Below are 22,944 nucleotides of genomic sequence, written 5' to 3'. Positions count from 1 at the left end.
TGTCCACCCAAGGTGGGGATCACTGGTGGGAACTACCCTTTGTCGAGCACTGTCCCCTGTAGCTGAAGACTTTGAGCCGATGGCGTTCAGTCCTTGAGGACCATCTCCATTCTTGGGGGGGCGGTCAATGGTCAGGGGGGACATCAGTCCTTGTGGCATCAGACCACACTGGCATCTGTAAAGTGTCTGTGTGTCTACCCAGGCACATACACGTCAAAGGCATATTCTTCAATCAACAGAACAACTTGACAGGTGGTCCAATGATACTCCTTGTTTATTCTGACAACAAAGCCAGCATCCCTTTAGCTGCTTCTATGGTCCTTATACTACATAGAAAATATGGGAAACTGCATAGGGCAAAGGCTTTTATTTTTTTTTTTTTTTTACCATTTTCATCCTACTGCTCTTTCCTACCACACTGGGCACAAGAGAACTCGGAGATCTTGCTTGTTCCTGTATTTTATCAGGAAGGAGAGAAGAGAGATCCACTGCTTTCTGGTTTCCCAAATTTCTCAGATGGGCTATTCAAAGCTCAAGGATTCTTTTAGGGTCCAATCAATATTTAACTCCTTCTAATTCCATCTGTCGCTTTTTTTGGCTTCACCTTCGGTTTAGGAAACCAGTATCTAACTTTTTGGAATAAGAACAAACCTGACAAGAGTTTTCCAGATTTTGTGGTCCAATTCAAAACTGAAGGATTTCACTCTTGTTTTCCATTTGTGCTATGACAGCCCATCATTCCTGGAAATCAATGTAACACGTTCTCTTTGTGGTTTGAATCTTGGAAAGAACCATGGACTAAGAATGAAATAAGAAGCACATGGGGATGAAATATTCCTTATATGGAAATATCATCTCCCAGATTGAGACTGACATATATACACTATTGATACTATGTATAAAGTAGACAACCAATGGAAACCTACTGTATAGCTAGGGGAACTCTACTCAGTGTTCTGTTGTGACCTAAATGGGAAGGAAATTTTAAAAAAAAAGAGGGGATATATATATACCTATAGCTGATGCACTATGCCATACAGCAGAAACTAACATACTGTAAAGCAACTATACTTCATAAAAATTAATTTAAAAAATATCATAAGAGAAGTTGGGCAAAGGGACAGTTAGATACCCATCTAAGACTGGGGAGATTGTCTCTTGAACTCATTAGAGATTCTGTAGCTCCAGTGGTTCTGGGGAGCCCAAGCTGCTCCCCAATCCTGTAACCAACAAACAGCTCAGCTAAGTGGAGGTGGTGCCTTCCCACGGCCCATTTGAATGCAGCTGCCATGTTCCAGGCTTTGCACTCTCCTGTGCATTTCAGGATGGCATAATTGGGTTTGTCAGCTGGACTCAATCTTTAGCCCTTCCTTCTGAGACACGCTGACACTGATCTATCAATTTTGAGAGCCAGTCCCGTGCCCACAGAGCCTGTTCTGGGAAGGACTCATTAACCGCTAATGAAATGAGTAGTAATTGAAGTGTGATACTCCTTCTGCCAGTGTGATGTCAAGGATGGCTCCGTCTTTGAACAGACCTCTCTGATGTTATCAAAGCCCTTTTCTTGTTGTTTTCTTCTTTCTTTTCTTCTTTGTTTCAGAAGGGATATTAAGATATACTTATCTCAAAATACAGACAAACTATATTAGATTCATGCTCTTTGGTAAACATGAAAACTGGCCTTGATTTCAATGGCTTATGGTCGCATTATCTGCTGCCAACATCTGGGAGGAGCATTTCAAAGAAGCAGGGTTTCTTCCGTTGCCAGGCAAGACCGTGATGTTCCTGACAGATGACTTTCCCTAGATGTCCGTGGGTACATCGCTGACTCACTGAGAACTATGCTGGCTTTGAAGCCTGAGAGACAATTGGTTATAAGCCATGGTTGTAGTGATGCATGCCATGATCAACCAGCTGTTTTTCTCAGGGTGTTCCAACCTCAGCATCACTGATGAGCATTTTGAGCTGGAAATAAGTCTTTGGTGGGGAAGAGGGAGGTGGTCCTATGTCTTGTAAGAGATCTACCATCATCCCTGGTCTCTACCCATAAGATACCAGTAGAAATCCTCTCCCCAGTTTTGACAACCAAGAAGGTCTCCAGGTAATTTCCAAATGTGCCCTGGGAGGGGCGATTAAACCTGATTCTTGGTTTACCTAAGTGAACACAATGACATCCTTCCTCCAACAGGATGTACATGCTACAATAAAGATGGGGGTGAGGACTTCCCTGGTGGTCCAGTGATTAAGAATCTGCCTTGCAATGCAGGGGACACAGGTTTGATCTCTGGTCCAGGAACTAAGATCCCATGTGCTGCAGGGCAACTAAGACCTCACACCACAACTACTGAAATCTGCAAGCCTAGAGCAGATGCTCTGCAACAAGAGAAGCACTGCAATATAGCCCCTGCTCATCACAATGAAGACCCAGCACAACCAAAAAAAGAAAAAAGATTCATCCATGTTGCAGCAGGTGTCTGGTGTCAGAATTCCCTTCCTTTTTAAAGTGAAATAGCATTCCATTGAACATTTTGTTTATCCATTCATCCACTGATGGACACTTGGGTGTCTTCCACTTCTTGGTTGCCGGAACATTGCAATGAACATGGGTATATAAATATCCCTTCAAGACCCCGATATCAATTATTTTGGGTATATACACAGACGAGGAACTGCTGGATCATATGGTAGCTCTATTTTTAATATTTTAAGGGACCTCCATCTTGTTTTTCCCAGCATCTGCACCATTTTACACTCCCATCAATAGGAGACAAGATCCCAATTTCTCCATATTGTCATCAGCACTTGCTATTTTCTGTGAACTTGATAGCAGCCAATCTAACGGGTGTGCGGTGCTATTTCTTTGTAGGAGAAGATCACTTCTAAACTCTCAGCATGATAGGAACTGGGAAGCCCTGGGGGTCACCATGTAAAGAGTCAGCAGGAGAATTATAACAACATGTAAGAAAGGAATCTGGCTGATGGAGTGAAGAGATTGAATCCCATCATGGGTTGTTGAGAGGACTGCATGGCAAGTTAGGAATGAATGACACATCAAACACCATGTACATATGCTCTCCTAGAATCCCAACAGGGCCATCCAACCAGCAGTCCCAGAGGCAGCCAGCATTTTGACTTCAGGAACTACTGGTTCCATCCACATGACCCTGAGTGAGAGCTGCTGAAAAGGCTATGCATTCCTTTATTTTGTTGTAGCAATTTACTATTTTTTTAAAGATACTTCTGAAAAACTCAAAAGAAGAGAAGACTCGGGAAGGCATGTCTAAAGTGCTTGCAAAATGCCAACGGATGCTGGTATTTTAGGGACCTATAAGATGTGCTCTCCGTCTCGTATGCACTGTTCGCACAAGTAGTCCCACTTGAGGGACAGTCATTGTCCAGGTCTGGGGGTGCTGCTCTTTCTGGCTGGATAGTCTCAAGGTAAGATGATGCAGGAAGGAAGTCCAGTTGATGAAGTTAAGGTAAGGTAGCAAGGTCAGGACTTGAGAATGTGGATCCACACTGGAGGAAAGAAGAGATAGGGTTGGGGGGGCAATGGGACTCAGTCACAAGGGGAGTGAGATCATTGAGTTCAACTTGGGAAACAGTTGGTAGTTGGTCCTGAGATCCACAGCCCCTCTCCCCCTTCCCTTCTAACCCTCTGACATCAGATCCTTCTCTCTGTCTTGATGTCCTAATTTCCAGGACCCTTTCTTTCCTTTTAAATAAAACAGTGCATCATACTTCTTTTTTTTTTTTCTTTTTGTTAAATAAATTTATTTATTTTAGTTGGAGGCCAATTACTTTACAATATTGTAGTAGTTTTTGCCATACATTGACACGAATCAGCCATGGGTTTACATGTGTTCCCCTTCCTGGACCCCCCCTCCCAACCTCCCTCCCCATCCCATCCCCCTGGGCCATCCCATTGCCCCAGCCCTGAGCATTTGTCTCATGCATCGAACATGGAATGGTGTTCTGTTTCACACATGACAATATACATAAAACAGTGTATCATACTTCTGAAAGTAGATAGAGCCCAGCTGATTAAGTAGATGGAGGCCAACACACACAAGACTAAGAAATACAAGAAAACATACTCAACATCACTAGAAACATAGGATATGAAAGAGGAAAGGTCAGCAAGATTCCAAGAAAGGTTTTAATTGTTTTCATGGAAAAAATTCTTTCTGGTTTTTGAATTTTAAAATTAATTTTAATACAAGTTTTAAAGATTATTTTCCACTTACAGCTATTATAAAATATTGGCTCTATTCCCTGTATTACACAGTGCATCCTTGAACCTACCTTATACCCAATAGTTGGCACCTCCCCTCCCCACCCCTATATTATTCCTGCCCCTTCCCTCTGCCCACTGGTCATCACTAATTTCTTCCCTGTATCTATGACTCTGCTTCTTTTTTGTTTTAGTCACTAGTTTGTTGTATTTTTTAGATTCCACCTACAAGTGATATCATACGTGTGGTATTTGTCTTTCTCTGTCTTACTTATTCGGAGAAGGCAATGGCACCCCACTCCAGTACTCTTCCCTGGAAAATCCCATGGATGGAGGAGCCTGGTAGGCTGCAGTCCATGGGGTCACGAAGAGTCGGACACGACTGAGCGACTTCACTTTCACTTTTCACTTTCATGCATTGGAGAAGGAAATGGCAACCCACTCCAGTGTTCTTGCCTGGAGAATCCCAGGGACGGCGGAGCCTGCTGGGCTGCCATCTACGGGGTCGCACAGAGTCGGACACGACTGAGGTGACTTAGCAGCAGCAGTCTTACTTATTTCACTCAGCGAAAGGTTTTAAATCATGCAATCAGAATGCTTTCAAATCACGTGAGATTTCTTCCTCCTCTCTGAGGTTTTAATTCAGATTTTAACTCTTGGGGTTGTAAGAAATAAACAGTTCACATTTCTGGTATTTAGGAACCCTGGAGCAGTGACATGACACCAAAGCAGCTGCAAATCTGGACTTTAAAATATATATATATATCTATGAAATGGAATCACTTTGCTGTACACCTGAAGTCCTGCAACACTGTAAATCAACTATATTTCAATTAAAAATCAAATTTAAAAATTAGAATAAATAAAAAGAGGGACTCAAAAAAGGAAGGAAAAATCTTTTACTGCAATGACCACTCACTCCATTAGCTGGCCTCTCTTCTCTAAAATGTGCCCGGATAGAAGGGGACCATATGTCACAGGGCCACTTATGCATGTGCTAAATTGTTTGCAACAGACAAAGCTGTGATCTGGGGAAACTCGAAAACTAAGATGACTTTTAAATGGTTGAAAGAATGTGGAACAAAGGAGTCAAGACTTGGTCAGAAGGACTCTGCTTTTTTCTCTGTTCACAGAACTGGAGTCAATTTTATGTTTAAATGTTTCCCACAACAGTCAAATCGTTCTCAAATGTTTCACTGAAGCGGGGCTGCCTGGCAACCCAGATGTGTTGTGGAGTGGGGGGGTGGGGACTGGGGAGGGGGCCCCAGGCAGGAAACATTATTTCTTCACTTCTTCCCAAGCAGAAAGAAAATTGTTCCTTTTCTCTGTTCCAGCAGAATACATTTAAAATGACAAGCTGGAGAAAATGAAAACAAACCTTTCCTTGGGAGACCCTCAACAGGGAAATGCATTTTTGACATAAGTGTGGGAAAATGAGTTTCCAGAATTTTCTGAATTAGCTCCAAATTGGCAGTCAAGGCAAACACCATTGTGTTGGACGGTCTCCCCCTCTTCAGGATGAGTCTGGGGACTGTCCAGTCATTCTCGAGGGTTCTACTTGACCCTGCAGATGGAAGCTCCATTGGAAATGGAGACCTGACAATTATCCAGGGCAAGCCAGCCATCTGGAAATTGCCTTTGAGGGCTTTTGGTATTCTCAGACATAAAAGGGATCAGGAGAAAGAAAAACACACTCCCCTAAAATTCAATTACAACAGCACATACACAGACTGTGCTCAGAAATGAGGGGAATGGATTTGAACCTGCAGGTCTGACTCCCTCAGTAGAGAAGGGTTTATCTTCCATGTGGGGAAGGCACACATCCCTATTCATAGCATCACCGTCCCCCCACGGGGAACTCTCTAATTGGAGCTGCCAAGGGGCACCAAGCAATTCAGAAGAACCAAGGGTGGCATAACAGAAGGCCCTGAAATACATCATCACCCATCACCACCCTGGAGCGGGTTGAAGAATGAATGCCCCCTCTTCTGATTCATGTCCATTTAGACCCTCAGAATGTGACCTTATTTGTAAAGAGGGTCTTCGCAGATGTGACTAGTTAAGGATCTCAAAATGAGGCCATTCTTGATTGGAGTGGGTACTAAATCCAGTGAATGGCTTCTTTCATTTTTTAAAAAATTTTATTTTATACTTAGGGTATAGTTGATCTACCATGTTGTGTTACTTTCAGGTGTACAGCAAAGTGACTCAGTTACATACACAGATGTATCTATTCTTTTTCAGATTCCTTTCCCATGTAGGTTATTACACAGTATTAAGCAGAGTTCCCTGTGTTATACGGCAGGTCATTGTTGTAAACACAACAGCAGGTCATTGTTGTAAATGTGTGTATATATTCATCCCAAATCCCTAATTTATCCCTCCCTCCCTTCCCCCTTGGGTAACAAGTTTGTTCTGTAAGTCTCTGAGTCTGTTTCTGTTTTGTAAACAAGTTCATTTGTTTTTAGATTTTTTATTTTTAGATTCCACCTGTAAGTGATAAGTGATATCTGCAGGTCCAATTTCTTCATAAGAGAAAGGAGAGGGCAATGTGAGAACAGATGCAGAGGAGAAACAGAGGGTGATGTGATGGGAAGACAGAGGCAGAGACTGGAGGGATGTGGCCACAAGTCAAGGAACCCCAAGGCTGACAGCCACCACCAGCGGCTGAAAGAAGTCAAGAAGCCTCTTCTCTGGGGCTGTCCGAGGGAGCACGGCCCTGTCAGTGCCTTGATTTCAGAGTTCTTGCTTCTAGAACTATCAGAGAAAAAATTTCTGTTGTTTTAAGCCATCCAGTTTGCCGCAATTTGTTACAGCGGCCCCAGGACACGAATCCATTCTGCTCTGAGCCCTGACTTATGGATCAGGAGACGCAACCTGGCAGCCTGCAGACACAAGCAGGTCCCCAGGCCTGCATGGCAATGGCTGAAAAGTCATTCTGTTTGAAAGATTGTATTTAAAGCCTGCGTTTCCAGCTTCCCTTCAAGACCGGGAAACGTGGCAACCATTATTGGAGGTGAGAAGAGACTGCTCCCTTTAAAAACGCAGAAGAGAAAAAACAAAACAAAACAGATGGCTTTCCTGGTGGCTCAGTGGTAAAGAATTTGCCTGCCAATGCAGGAGACACAGGTTCGATCCTCAATCTGGGATGATCCAACATGCTTTGAAGCAACTAAGACCGTAAGCCCATTACTATTGAGCCTGTGCTCTAGAGCCCAGGAGCTGCAACTACTGACCCCATGGACCACAACAACTGAAGCCCGAATACTTTAGAGCCAGTGATCTGCAAAAAGAGAAGCCACCGCAATGAGAAGTCTGTGCACCGCAACTAGACAGGAGCCCCGCTTGATGCAACTAGAGAAAGCCCATGCATGCATAGGAACGAAGACCCAGCACAGCCATAAATATATAAATAAATAAAATTAAAAAAAGGAAGTGCACACGAATCGATTCCCCCACTGCTTGCTGCTTCCCCACCACCATTATCATTTCCACAGTAGAGGGTGCACACGTCAGACTGACTACTGCATGGAGGTGGAGGACTGTGTGGGCAAAATAAAATGCTTTCATTAGATTATGTGTTGATCTGGGGAGGTCTCGGGGGTGACTAATTGACATTATGGGGGCTGCTAATGCCCTCTTAGCACTCCATTCCCCTATATAGCTGCCTTAATCTGTATTCCCTGGCTAGCCGATAACAGACCTCCGATGTAAGCCAGTCTGTCTCTGTTTTGGTCATTTCTATTCATCAGAAACACTGAGGAGGCTTCTAATCATGACATGGTACGAAGTAGAACAAAGGCTTTAGTACTGGAGGGAAAGATTCAACCTGGCAAGATCCTAAGAATATTGCTAAGTGTGGGAAAGACAGTGAATGTTTGATCCCTTAGTAAATGGAAAAAAAAAAACCTCAACTGAACTGGAGGTTTTTTATTTTTTTTTAATTGGTTCCATGTTTAATGTGTGGTTAAGTTTAGAGGCAATAAAGAAAGGTCAAAACTAACAATCTTTTCTGCCACACACATCATCTCATGGGAAATATACACTGGGGTTGACCAAAAATTTCGTTACGGTTTTTCCATAAATCTTACAGAAAAATCCAAATGAACTTTTTAGTCAGCCCAATATATATATAAACCTATATATGTGTGTGTGTGTGTGTGTGTGTGTGTGTGTATGTGCTTATTTTTGAAGTATACAATTCAGTGGTGTTAGTATATTCACAAAGTTATGCAGCCATCTCCACAATCTAATTCCAGAATATTTTCACCCCTCCAAAAAGAAACCTCACATCCTAGAGCAATCATTCACCACTCATTACCTGTTTCACTGGATTCTGGCATCCACCAGTCTACTCTCTGTCTCTATGGCCTTGGGTATTCTAGATAGTTCCTATACATAGAACTGTACCATATGTGGTCCTTTGGGTCTGGCTTCTTCCACTCAGCCTCTTATTTTCCAAGTTCATCTACAATGGTAGTATTTATCAATACTTCATTTCTTTCTATGGCCGTATTCTATTACATTGTAGGAATATATTAGAATTCACTTCCTCATTCGTCTGTTGATGGATGTTTGGGTTGTTTCCATGTTTTGGCTGTTGTGAATAATGCTGCTGTAAGCATGTATTTTGGGCATATTTTGTGCCTGAGGAAGTGTAAGTAGACTCAGTTGTGAAGCTCCCTGATGGGCTTCAGTCTGTTAGGAGAGAGATGTCCCCTGAATCCCACCATCCACACACCAAGGGTAGCCTGAGACTCTGCCCTCTGTTCTGGGCAGCTGAGAAACAAGGTTTGTCTCTATAAGATGAACCAAGGGCTTTCCTGGTGGCTCAGTGGTAAAGAATCTGCCTGCCAATGCAGGAGACATGGGTTTGATCCCTGATCCAGGAGGATTCCACATGCCACGAAGCAACTAAGCCCATTTGCCACAAATATCGAGACTGTGCTCTGGAGCCCAGGAGCCGCAACTACTAAAGCCCACACATCCTAGAGGCCATACTCAGCGACAAGAGAAGCCACCACAATGAAAAGCCCATGCACCACAACTAGAGAGTAGCCCTCACTACTAGAGAAAAGCCTACGCAGCAATTAAGATCCAACACAACCAGATCTATATAAACAAAACTTTTTTTTTTTTAATTTAGAAAAAGATGAGCCTCACAAAGTCCCTCTAGAGTTGATGAGAGCCAGTTTCTGCAGTCTAACTGCATTCCTTTGTCATACACTGAGATTCTAGAAATGAACTCATCTACAAATCTTATCCTGTTGAAAAAAATACTACTTCCTTAACATTCTTGCATACAGCAAGCTTCTTCCTATAGGACATCTCCTTAAAAGCTTCTTCTCTGCCTTCATGCTTCATCCTTTTTGTTTCTTTATTGGAAGATGCTAGGAACCTATAGCAGCTCTTAAATGAACACGATGTTGTGTTAATTTGGTTGGGAAGATATTCGTAATTAACAAGAATAACTGTCCATATCCCTACCAGTCACACTAGGATGGAAGCAGTGAATCAATAGGTTTCACGTTCAACATCCAATGAGGGCCCCTTACTGCTCCCTTATTTTGCGACCCTGCCTTTACAAAGTGAGAGCTATTAAAGACTGGATGCTTGGTATAGACTTGCCTCTCTTATTTTCCTTTTTTATTCTTCTGGGAGGGCTACCTTTTTACTTCATCATGTTTTACTTAAACAGGAAAAAAAATCAACTTTTCGGATTTAGACCCTGAAGTGTCCATGATCAGAGCTGGCAGATAAATCTTACACAGAAAGGGGCAAAGCAGTCATGTAAACATCTGTATACTTCTTAGTTCTTCTTGAGAAAAGGAGATAGAGAGACACCTTTTTTTTTTTTTTGAGGGTAGTGACTTGAGCTGAAGAGGCAGCTATCTTTGAGAGGAAGCTTGGTGGACAGATCACCTGCTGACAGAACTTGGAATAACTCCCTGAGATCTACAGAAATCCAGAAACATGAGGGATCCAAGACGGCTGATGCCAAGTATCTTGTTTTCTCTCTTTCTTGGTCACCTCTGAAATACTGAGGTTGTTTGAATGAACTTTTTGGCTGACATCAATAGTTTGAATGTTTTGATTTATAATTGATTATATTGATCAGATGCTTAACTCTTGGTAGGGAAGGAACAGAATGAAGGAACATGTCAGAAGAGAAATCAAGGAGACAGTCTTGGCAGCTTTTGACCAAAGGAATGCTTAGGAATGAGATGTGCATGCAACGCAAAATCGCTTCAGTCGTATCTGACTCTTTGTGACCCCATGAACTGTAGTCTGCCAGGCTCTTCTGTCTGTGGGAATGAGAAAAACTGTTTATTTTCCCACCCAAATGTGTACACAGACCATCCATACCCTCTGAACATCAAAGATGTAGACAAACAGCTGTCAATCAGAGTGATTCTGTTCTCAGGGGATACTTGGCAATGTCTGGAGACAATGTGGTTGTCACAACTGGAGAGAAGGTACCATGCTAGTGGGTGGAAGCTAGGGATGCTGTTAAGCATCCTATGGCACCCATGTCAAAGAATGATCTAGCCCCAAGTGCCTATCTTGCAGAGGTTGGGAAATCCTGGCATAGACTAAACCAGTCCGTAAGCTATTCATCTTCTTTTCATTATGAGACACGAGATATGCTCTGTGTAAACTCATGGCAGCAGCATAATGTAATCTTGTAATGAGGAAAGACTCTTTACGACTCTCTTAGCATCCCTAATCCCAATTACAGAGTTGCAGGGTTCTGAATTAGTTACACTTGGAGGAGAACATCTCCCCTGCATTTCTGTGAATTATGGATTTCAATTAAGCAAGCTTATTTTAAATGGGAGAGGACTGCCTTAGCTTCTTTAGGGATCCATTTCAGCTGCTTCCTGAAAAGACCAGAGGTGCCATGGCCTCCCCAAGTCTTCCCTTCAAAGACCTGTGAGGTCAAGAGCGATCTACTTGCTCCAATACCTGAAACCTGAGATGATGTGAACACTGGTTCGAACACAGGGAGTCATTTCACAACCTCAGTCCTAAGACTGAGTGTGGTCCTCAGCATTGGGGCTGTCACTATGCATTCAGGCACATGGAGACAGCGATGGGAATTTTCAGGGATGATGACCCCAACTGTCAATATGTTTTGAAAACACTCAGAATAGAAAATAATGCTTATGTTTGCTGTAAGGAATCTTGATATTATTTCAAGAAACTTCAGTTAGTAAGTCACGAAGGAAAATATCCATGAAAATGATCATTCATGATACAAATTTGACACTAGGTATTTGCTTTTGCATTAACTCAGTAAATGTTTACTGGTCTTTTACTCTGTGGTAAGCCATACAGTTAGCTTCCCCGATGGCTCAGTGAGTAAAGAATCCGCCTGCAATACAGGAGACACAGGAGACGCAGGTTCGATTCCTAGGTTGGGAAGATCCCCTGGAGGAAGGTATGGCAACTCATTCCAGTATTCTTGTCTGGAGAACCCCGTGGACAGAGGAGCCTGGCGGGCTACAGTCTAAAGGGTCTCAAAGAATCAGACATGACCAAGCGACTAAACACGCACACATGCAAGTCATATAGTAACAAGGGTTCGTTACCATATTTTCAAATGAACAAACAGGCCCAGAGATACTAAAGGACATTTTCAGGTTTACACAGCTGAACAGCAGAAGAGAGGACTGGCATGTAGTATTATAGCTTTTCTAACTTCCAGCCTCCTGTATTTTTTTCTTAATCCCATGTACTTTACAAATATCTATTTAGTCAAATTCTCTTTTGTGAAATCTAATTGTAACTTGGACTAAATAGTGTCTCTGTAAGCTAAGGCGGTAAAAACTTACTGTGGTGTTAATCCTGGGGAACAAACAGGTATCAGTGTGTGTTGTTTTGTTACAGTGAGCTGTCCTGTATTCCCCAGGAATGTCCAAAGTGACCAGAGCTGCTAGGTAATTTATTGAGATGCTCAGATTCCATGCCTTCATTCCTCCTCTCCCAGTAACTGGTTCAGCCCCATGTTTGAGAACAGAACCACCCTCAACTGAGAACTCATTTGAGTTTGTTGCGTTCATGACTGTATCTCCTCGTGAAAAGTTTGTGTCCAGTGGCATTTAAGCTGGCCAAGCCCTAGGTCAGAATCATTGCTGGTTTTCATTTCTGCTCTTCTAATTCAGCTGCCTACTGCACGCAGACTTCCCTTCCCCTGAGTCCTTCACTGTCGATGGCTATGGTCATCTTTGGGCTTCCTAGGTGGCACAGTGGTAAAGAATCCACCTGCCAATGCTGGAGACGCAAGAGACATGGGTTCTATCCCTAGGTCGGGAAGATCCCTTGGAGAAGGAAGTGGCAAACCATTCCAGTATTCTTGTCTGGAAAATTCCATGGACAAAGGAGCCTCGCGGGCTACAGTCCATGAAGCTGCAGAGAGTCAGACACGACTGAGTGACTGAGCATGTACAAGCCATATGCAAGAGACAAAGGGCCTAAACCCATGGAACTGACCTGCTTACAAGTATTTGTAAAACATATACATGTAGGTATTATTCTTTTATGTTGGTCATTATTTTCTTTTTACTTTTCAAAATAGCTCTCTAAAATAATGTTATATCCACAGCAAACAAAGTTTCAACCTCCACACCTTGACTTTTGAGTCTCAGGAACCTGTCTGATCATAAAGCAGGGGTTGCCTTTGAATTAGATGCATGAAGTAGCTAATGAAATGCAGGCTGCTTCCTCAAGCCTGTAGAAGAGAGTATTGTTTGTGAAAACCATCTTGTAAAGGAGGCTTAGGCCAAGTTTCCATGTCTGTTATTGATCCTATAGAAATTCCCAAGAAGTCTGGGCTAAGTCCAAGCATCATAGCCTTGTCACCAAAGCCATCTTCCAAGGAGATGATGGAGAGTGTTTTTGGATTTCATGGTCAAGAGAGGTCTTTCAAATCCGAGCCCCTTTGTAAGTTTCCTGTGAATTTCTCAGCTATGTTCCAGTGATGGGCCAGATGGATTTCTCCTGTGATTGAACCAGTGACTACTGTGGATGGCAGCTGGATAAATAGATGTGCATTTCCATGCACTGCTACTTTCAAGAGGAAGAAAGTGGTGTTCCCTAAATTTCAGTGAGCCTCACACAAACTTAATTACTTTGCCACATACATCTTTTTGTGTTTTTGGATACTTCTTTCCTTAGAAGAATTCATTAAATTAAAATTAAAATATAGGCTTCCCCAATGGCTCAAAGTAAAATTCTTTACCCAAAGGTAAAGAATCCACTAGCAAAGCAAGAGATGAAGGAGACAGTTTTGAACCCTGGGTCAGGAAGATCCTCTAGAGAAGGAAATGGCAACCCACTCCAGTATTCTAGCCTGGAGAATCCCACGGACAGAGGAGCCTGGAGGGCTACAGTCCATGTAGCTGCAAAGAGTTGGACACGGCTGAGCTACTGAGCGACTGAGCATGTATAAGCCATATGCCAAGAGACTAGGAGCCTAAACCCATTGAACTGACCTGCTTGGAGGGTCCATGGAGTCACAAAGAGTCAGACATGATTGAAGCAACTGAGCACATACAAATTGAAATACAATGAAATATGTTATCTGGAAAGGGAATGCTAGGTTTCCTTACAGTCTTCCCATTCTAATCATGGCAGCTGCATTTTTCACTTCTAATGTCTTGGAGTCATCCTTGACTCTGTTTTTCTCCCACCTCTCTCTCCCCAGGACTAGAATCCATGGTTGGAAAGACCAGGAAGGCAGAAATGGGGTTGCTACCCTTCCGGGCATCAACCAATATTCCACCCAGAACCCTGTCATTCTCATCCTCTGTGCCCTCAAAGCTCTTGTCATTAAAAAACCATCTTTTTTGGCTCTTTAAAAAAAATCCTAGTAAAATGAGAATCGATATAGCTTTCAGAACAGACCTGATAGCTGTTGTTTTATGCAAAGCACGATGTCCTTTTACTGCCAAAATAGAATTCAATGCTTATTAAAGTTTTGATAGATGTTTAAAAACAACCCTGATAGTAATAGCCAACACTTGTAGAAGCACTTTTACATGTCAGGTACTGTTATAAGCACCTTACAAATAAGTATGAGCCACTGAATCCTCCCATCCTTATGGCAGTAGGTACTAACATCACATCTGAATGAGGAAACTAAGGCACATGGAGATGAGATGGCAGGCCAGGGAAATGGACCAGAATCGAGACCAGTTGGTTGCAGGACCTGATTTCTCCAACATCACCCTCATCTTTGTGAAGGAAAACAAAGACAACAACTCCTCCTCTCCAGTGAACCAGGTCTGACTGCCCCACCTGCAATGGAAAGCTCTGCCTCTTAGTTGTGGGGACTCAGTTGTTCATACATACTCACCCCTAGAGCTTGCTTTTTGAAAGAGGGAAGTTAGGGATAAGTACAAATGGGAAGGGGGCTTCCCTGATAGCTCAGTTCGTAAAGAATCTGCCTGAAATGTAGGAGACCCAGGTTCTTATGACTCTGGAATTTTTAAAACTTGTTAGCAGTACTATTGATTCCCTGTCTTCTGTACCTCCTTTCCAATGCCCAGGCTGGATATATTTATTTTATAATAGAATGACATGAAACCAAGGTGCTAAGAGACTCAGTGGAAATGAAACTCAGACCTTCCAGATCAGTATCTTTCTCCATCCAAGGCAGGAGGAAGCGAACCTGGATCCTTTTATCGAAATACCTCCTCTCCTGCAGTTATAAGGTTGGCACTTTCATTAAGACATCTAGTTTATTTTTCCTTACCCCAGAGACAGCAGGCACCAGGTTGACCACCCCTCAGTACAAATGAGATTGAGAATTCCCCGGAGGGTACATTTTGTACTTCGTAGAAGATGCAGGATTACATAACGTCATGGAAACTGATTCTGTAAAATACTTGTTCATATCCCAAACCACTGGCAAAGAAGGATCTGGTAAAACTAGTCCACTTAAAAATTGAAAGAAAAAAATTATAAGGATGATCATTAGACAGACACTTCAGAGGAAAATTATCCAAATCCAAAGGACTAAGAAATGCCTCAAGAAACTTATCAAAACCTTTGAATGCCTTTGGTAAAAACAAACAAACAAATCCTTTAAAAAGGACCATTCTTATCTTCAGACAACCAAATTTAAACCAAAGTGAAATATGCCAGAAGATGTCATCAGTCTATTTTGTGAATATTTTCCCAAGCAACTTAAGCCACATGTGATTAATTTTTTTATTCTAAAAAGAACCAAAGCATTGCTGCAATTATAACCTGTCGTTCTTAATGATAATCATTAAAAAAGCCTGATTTTGGTTATCTTTATGTTTTAAACAAATCTCAAGTAAACATTTTTTCATTATTCTGAAATTCTGGGCCACGTTTTAAGAGGATTTGCATTAAGTGGCTTTCCCCCCAGTATTAATTATCCTCACATAACAGGTTGCCCTGATCTAAACCCCAGAATCATTATCCAGAGTGACAGAGCAGGCCCATTATATCTTCCGTGTGATCTGCTGAACCAGCAGAGGTCATGGGAGGTGGGTTATTCTGTGGTTGCTTTAATTTGGTTTTCTTTTTTTCTTTTATTATGGGATGAAATACCTCTGATAAAGAATTTTCTGTTGAGGGATGTCCCTTGTTGCCTAGTGGTTAGGATTATGGGCTTTCACTGCAGTGGCCTGGGTTCAATCCCTATTCAAGGAACTGAGATCCTAAAAGTCATGAAGAGTGGCCAAAAAACAAATAAGTTAAATAGTGTTTGTCACAAACTAGGGTTTCCTCACTTCCTAACTGGAAAGATTTAACCCTACCAAATAAAAAAAGATATTATTCTTGGCTTTTTTTTTTCACGCTTACACTCAAAGTGAGATGGCAGATGGTGAGATATGTCTATATCTTTCCTTGAGCCCACTGAACATATACTTTGTCATGTAACCAAGTATCTGCATGTCTATAAAAATTTTTAAAGCTTAAAAAAAAGTCACATTGTGGTGACCTAAATGGGAAGGAAATCCAAAAAAGAGGGGATATATGTACACATATGGGCTTCCTAAGTGGCGCCAGTGGTAAAGAACCCACCTACCAATGCAGGAGACAAAAGAGATGTGGGTTTGATCCCTGGGTCAGGAAGATCCCCTGGAGGAGGACATGGCAATCTACTCTAGTATTCTTGCTGGAGAATCCCATGGACAGAGAAGCCTGGTGGTCTGTGGTCCACAGGGTCGCACAAAGTCAGACACAACTGAAGTGACTTAGCACGCATGCACACATGTATACCTATAGCTGATTCACTGTGCTGTACAGCAGAAACTAACACAACATTGTAAAGCAAGTATACTCCAATAAAAATTAATTTAAAAAATTTATAAATATAAAGTGAAAGTGAAAGTCACTCAGTCGTGTCCAACTCTTTTGTGACCCCATGGACTATACAGTCCATGGAATTCTCCAGGCCAGAATACTGGAGTGGGTAGCTGTTCCCTTCTGCAGGGGATCTTCCCAACCCAGAGATTGAACCCAGGGGTCCCGCATTGCAGGTGGATTCTTTATGTCTGGGCCAATAAAACCAAAACCTAAGCTGTAAATGTCTCAAGGTTACAGAATTGAAACCTAAGGATGTGTGTGTGTGTGTGTGTGCTTAGTTGCTCAGTGTGTCCAATTCTTTGTGACCCCATGGACTGTAGCCCGGCAGGCTCTTCTGTCCAGGGGGATTCTCCAGGCAAGAATACTGGAATGGGTTACCATGCCCTCCTCCAGGGGATCTTCCCAACCCAGGGATCAAACCCAGGTCTCCCGCATTGCAGGTAAATTTTTTATCAACTGAGCTACAAGGGAAGCTCAAGAATACTGCAGTGGGTAGCCTACCCCTTCTCCACTGGATCTTCCCAACCCAGGAATGGAACCGGGGTCTCCTGCATTGCAGGTGGATTCTTTACCAACTGAGCTATCAAGGAAGCCCATAAATATAAAGCAACCATATTTTGATCACCCTTTTGGCCATGGAACATTTTAATATTTCATGAATCTGTTCACGCCTCCTCCCCCCAAAAAATTATATCCCTCTTCAAGTTCAGTGGTAATTCAAGGTCAAAAGAAAGTGATTAATTTAGTCTTGTTTCTTTGCGGTGCAATTTCGGCCCATTTTCTCCCACCTCCTAATATATACAGTGCGGCTGCTGAAAGCATGTGGTTAGGTGCAGAAACTGGCTTCCAGTGTGAAGCAGGAGGGTTCCTGAAGGAGGTGAAAATGTAATCTTCCGGTATATACACCCCAATTTCCCATCCAGTGTCGTCCCAGGCGCGCCTAAGCCTACCTCAAGTGCAGACCTACCTCAAGATGAAGAAGTCCACGGTGGAATTGCTGGCCATGGTGACATAGGCAGTGACCACATCTCCCTGCTTGACGGGCCTGGAGGGCAGCCAGATGGCCACATTGCCGTCTAGACGGAGCTCGCTGAGCTGGGCGCTGTCCTGAGCGTGGTAGAGGCCCACGGCGCCGATCCTCTGCAGGTGGGACGTGCTCTCCTGCAGTCCATCCTTGCCGGGGCGGATGGCATTGCCCTTGCGGACGTCGCTCCCTGAACAGTCTCCACGCTCGTCCCCTGGCTGCACGGCATAGTAGAGCTCCACGGGGCTGCCCTCGGGGGGCTCCGGTGCCTTCTTCCTCCCCGCCACCATGGTGGGGGGGCCGAACCAGCTGGCTGGGAGGTCCAGCTGCGCCACGCACAGCCCCAGGGCCCCCCGCAGCCGGCAGCTGCCCCGCACCTCCCGGGTCTCCCGGAAGGCGAACACCCGCAGGCAGGGCAGGCTCTGCGTGGGGCTGGGGTCATCCCAGTCCCTGCCCACCAGGTGGAACACCACCTGCACGCGGGGCCGGCTCAGGTAGATCTTGTCCCGCAGGATGTGCGCCTTCAGCTTCCAGTTGAAACTCACCTTGTCGGTGGGACCTAAAAAGTTGGAAGTCGACATCAATTCCAGGGGCACGATCTTTTCCACCGAGAAAGGCCCATAACTGGCATTTAAGATCGGCGGCCGTCTGGCTTTGTACGGGAAGAAGGACTCGACCCGGGACTGCAGGCTGGAGTTGCGTGTCAAATCCTGGTTGGTTTCCTTCAGGAAGAAGGAAGTCTCGGCTCTGAGTACCTGGTAGGTCACAGGCAGATAAGGGGGCAGCGAGGAAAATCGCTGGATGTTCTCCGTGAGCCCACGGCCCTCAATCACTGCAGAGGGGAAAGAAAGAAAAGAAAAAGAAAAAGATGGGGTGATGTCTGGGCTCCTTAAAGGTCATTTGGCAACAGGGGGAAATTAACAAGCAATTTAGAAATGAGGGGTTAACACACTTGTTCAGTCGATTCAGGCATGCTGGGTTCTTTTCAACCATGTGGACTATAGCCCACCAGGCAAGAATACTGGAGTGGCTTTCCATGTCCTCCTCCAGGGGATCTTCCTGACCCAGGGATCCAACCCATGTCTCTTGCACTGTCTCCTGCAGTGTAGGTGAATTCTTTACCACTGACCCACAGTGGAAGCCCAAACATTTTGCAGTCCACTTGTCTAGAATTTTCAGGTTCCTTTGGGGATCAGCCAGTAAATGATCACATGCTCCAGAATTTTGAATTGGCTGAATTGTCTTTCAATGAATTCAATCCGTTGAAATCTATGAAAGGGAGATTTGGGGGACCTCCCTGGTGGTCCAGTGGTTAAGACTCCATGCTTCCCCTGAAGGGGGCACAAGTTTGATCCCTGGTCAGGAAACCAAGATCCCACATGCTGCAAGGCGAAGACAAATAAAATAAAATAAATACAATAAAACAAAATTCACAGTTCCACTCTTTTAAAAAAGGAGATTTTTGTACATTAAGAATTGTTGAACCGTGGCGAATACATGGAGTCTGATCTGACAGAAAGCTAGCAAGTTACCTATGAGTGTAAAGTGGGAAATATTTGTGAATAACTTGCATGAGTTTCAAATATATTTAATGACACTGGTACCCGAAGAGAAAAATAGACCAATGGAATAGTTCAGTTCAGTTCGGTCTCTCAGTCATGTCCAGCTCTTTGCGACCCCATGAATCGTGCATGCCAGGCCTTCCTGTCCAACACCAACTCCCAGAGCCTACCCAAACTAATGTCCATTGAGTCGGTGATGCCATCCAACCATCTCATCCTCTGTTGTCCCCTTCTTCTCCTGCCCTCAATCTTTCCCAGCATCAGGGTCTTTTCAAATGAGTCAGTTCTTCACATCAGGTGGCCAAAGTATTGGAGTATTGGAGTTTCAGCTTCAACATCAGTCCTTCCAATGAACTCCCAGGACTGATCTCCTTTAGGATGGACTGGTTGGATCTCCTTGCAGTCCAAGGGACTCTCAAAGAGCCTTCTCCAACACCACAGTTCAAAAGCATCAATTCTTCTGCGCTCAGCTTTCTTTATAGTCCAACTCTCATATCCATACATGACTACTGGAAAAACCATAGCCTTGACTAGACGGACCTTTGTTGACAAAGTAATGTCTCTGCTCATAAATAAGCTGCTGTACATCTAAAATTTAGTATGTGATAAAGGTAGAACCAGAAATCATGAGGCAAAGACAGACTTTTTAATAAATGGTGCTTGGACAATTGGCCAGCCATTTGGCAGAAAGATAACATTAGGTCTGTACCTCACACCAAACACGAGAATACACTTCAAATGGATGAGTGATCTAAATGTAAGAAAATGACATTTTTTTTTTGTATTGAATGAAAAAGTGGGTGATTGCCTGTATAACCTGGGTCTGGGGAGAGATTTCTAATTATGATTCAAACTCTGGATGAAATTTAGCCATCCCTGTATAAAAATGAATGATAACCATCCCTATATAAAAATTGAGAAAACCTTTCACAAAGCCACATATATCATAAACAAAGTCAAAAGAAAAAACAGCAAACTGGGAGACATTGCAAACTATTCACTTAAGGCACTCAACTCAGCTGGCAGGTAGGTTCCATTTTGCCCACAGTATTTTAAAAGATGGTTATGAACGGGAACCATTTTTTAAAACTGGAGAGTGATAACTACTGAGAACCTAGTGTAGAGCACAGGGAACTCTATATAGTGCTCCGTGGTTATGTAAATGGGAAGAGAATCTCAAAAAGAGGATTGTTGTTGTTCAATTGTCCAGTTGTGTCTGACTATTTGCGACCCCATGGACTGCAGCATGCCAGGCCTCCCTGTCTCTTACCATCTTCCAAAGTTTGCCCAAGTTCATGTCCATTGCATTGGTAATTCCATCCAGTCATTCATCCTCTGACACCCTCTTCTCCTTCTGCCCTCATTCTTTCCCAGCATCAGGGACTTTTCCAATGAGTCGATTGTTTGCATCAGATGACCAAAATACTGGAGCTTCAGCTTCTGCACCAATCCTTCCAAGAAGTATTCCCTTAAGATTGAGTGGTTTGATCTCCTTGCTGTCCAAGGGACTTTCAGGAGTCTTCTCCAGCACCATAGTTCGAAGGCATCAATTCTTTGGCATTCTGCCTTCTTTTATAGTCCAGCTCTCACAACTGTACATGACCACTGGGAAGACCACAGCCTTGACTATATGGACCTCTGTTGGCAGAATAATGTCTCTGCTTTTCAATATACTGTCTAGGTTTGTCATAGAGAGTATATATATATATACACACATATATACACACACCCACACACATATGGCTGTTTGGCTTTGTTGTACAGCAGAAACTGACATAGTAGTGTAAAGCAACTATAAAAGTTAAAATTTATTATTTTACCCAATAAAAAAGATATGGTACATATATAAAATGGAATACTACTCAACTGCAAAAAATGAAATAATGTCATTTGCAGCAACATAGATGCAACTAGAGATGATCATAATAAGTGAAGCAAATCAGAAAGAGAAAGACAAATGCCATATGATATCACTCATATGTGAAATCTAAAATGAACTTATCTATGAAACAGAAGGGTTTCCCTGGTAGCTCAGCTGGTAAAGAATCCACCTGCCATGCAGGAGATCCCAGTTCGACTCCTGGGTCAGGAAGATTCCCTGGAAAAGGGATAGGCTACTCATTCCAGTATTCATGGGCTTCCCTGGTGGCTCAGATGGTAAAGAATCTGCCTGCAATGCAGGAGACCTGGGTTTGATCCCTGGGTTGGGAAGATCCCCTGGAGGAAGGCATGGCAACCCACTCCAGTATGCTTGCCTGGAGAATCCCCATGGATGGAGAAACCTGGCAGTGTACAGTCCCTGGGGTTGCAAAGAGTCAGACATGACTGAGTGACACAGCACACACATGAAACAGAAATAGAGTCACAGACACAGAGAACAGACTTGTGGTTGCCAAGGTGGGGAGAGGGACTGGAATGGAGTGGGAGTCTGGGGTTGATAGATGCAAAATAGTACATTTAGAATGGATAAACAACAAGGTCCTACTGTATAGCCCAGGAAACTATATTTGATATCCTGTGATAAGCCATAATGGAAAAGACCATGAAAAAAAGAATGTATTAAAAATATGTGTATAAAAAACTGAGGAGTATCTGGGTTTTTAGCTTCGCACACATGGGAGGAAGTGGCAGGATGCAGGCTGTCTGCCCATCTGGCAACAGTAAGAGAAGATACACAGCAGACTGCGTTGCTCAATGACATTTCCTGCTGGACCCTTAGGTGAATTTGAGTTTGAAAAAGCATACTTAGAATCTTCAGCTGGGTAAGTCAATGTACACTGGAGGCTGAAGATTCAACACTGAGCCGAGAAAGAGAAACACATCATCCCTGTCTTCCTGTCTTTCTTTGTTCATTGCCTCCATCATTAGCAGTATAACCAGCCACCTCCTTGTTGATTGAAGATTGTCCTCTAAAACTTCCCCTTGGGTTTATACTTACACTGTTGGGGATCCACTGAGGACTCACTATTGACCTGGGGCATAAAAGGTTACAGTTCCCCAAATGCTAACTTTGAAAAGACCAGGAAAGCCTATTGCCTGACTCTTATCTTTCAAAACCAGACCAGAAAATCCACATAAGCCCCCATTCATATATTGAGAGAGAAGACAGGTGTTCCTCTCTCTCCACTGATGCTCCAACCTCCCCTACTGCCTCTGCTTCAAACTGCAGCCAGCAGAGCCCATCCAGCTTATGGGGCTACCCCATGCCTCTCTCCTCTGGAAGTTCCCCTAATCCTTTTCTCGGCAGGGACATTGGCTAGCAGATCAAAGCTGCCTTTGGTACTGCAGCCAAAAGGACTTGGGTTGTCAAGATGGCTTTTCAAAGAAATAGCTTCCTTCCCTGTTCTTTGCCCAGAGGCGTTGATCTGAGGTCAACAGCAACATGGGTACTTTGTCCCACTCTCTTTGGTGATGTTTTGCTGTTTCCACTTTAACCCACTCATTTTGGGACCAAGTGAAAACACTCTCAAAAGAACCTGCACAACACTCCAGAAACAGTTCTGACTCTATGTCTTTAAAGAAAATCACTGACTCCAAGCAACTTGTACAATTGTGTCAAAACCAATAGACTAATTGCTACATCTGATGCTTTTATTCTGATGTATTCATCCCTCTCCAAAAAGGCTTTTAAACCATGAAGTGTAGAGATTTAGAGACTCATTTGTTTGGAAAGATGGTGGGCCAAGGACTCTGAAGAAACGGAGCAAGGATTCTAAGGTCTATCTGTGTAGGGTGTATTCCACAACAGGGAAGCTTGTCAACAAGCTTGCTCACCATTA

The 22,944-nt window shown here is 43.4% G+C and overlaps 1 protein-coding gene across 2 annotated transcripts in view; it reads right to left on the bottom strand.

Annotated features, from left to right (window-relative positions):
- Positions 1-22,944, bottom strand: part of TMEM132C (transmembrane protein 132C) — a 432,037-nt gene that overhangs the window by 260,234 nt on the left and 148,859 nt on the right. For both annotated transcript variants that reach the window (XM_081538273.1, XM_081538274.1), the window contains one exon: positions 17,547-18,435. In XM_081538273.1, coding sequence (XP_081394399.1) covers positions 17,547-18,435 — 889 coding nt within the window. The remainder of the gene's footprint in view (positions 1-17,546; positions 18,436-22,944) is intronic.

The sequence above is a fragment of the Giraffa tippelskirchi genome, chromosome 11, assembly GCF_054371585.1.
Source record: "Giraffa tippelskirchi isolate mGirTip1 chromosome 11, T2T-mGirTip1v1.2.pri, whole genome shotgun sequence".
In the NCBI taxonomy this organism is placed as follows: domain Eukaryota; kingdom Metazoa; phylum Chordata; class Mammalia; order Artiodactyla; family Giraffidae; genus Giraffa; species Giraffa tippelskirchi.
The sequence above is the reverse complement of the archived record's forward strand: the minus strand, read 5'-3'. Positions and strand labels throughout refer to the sequence as shown.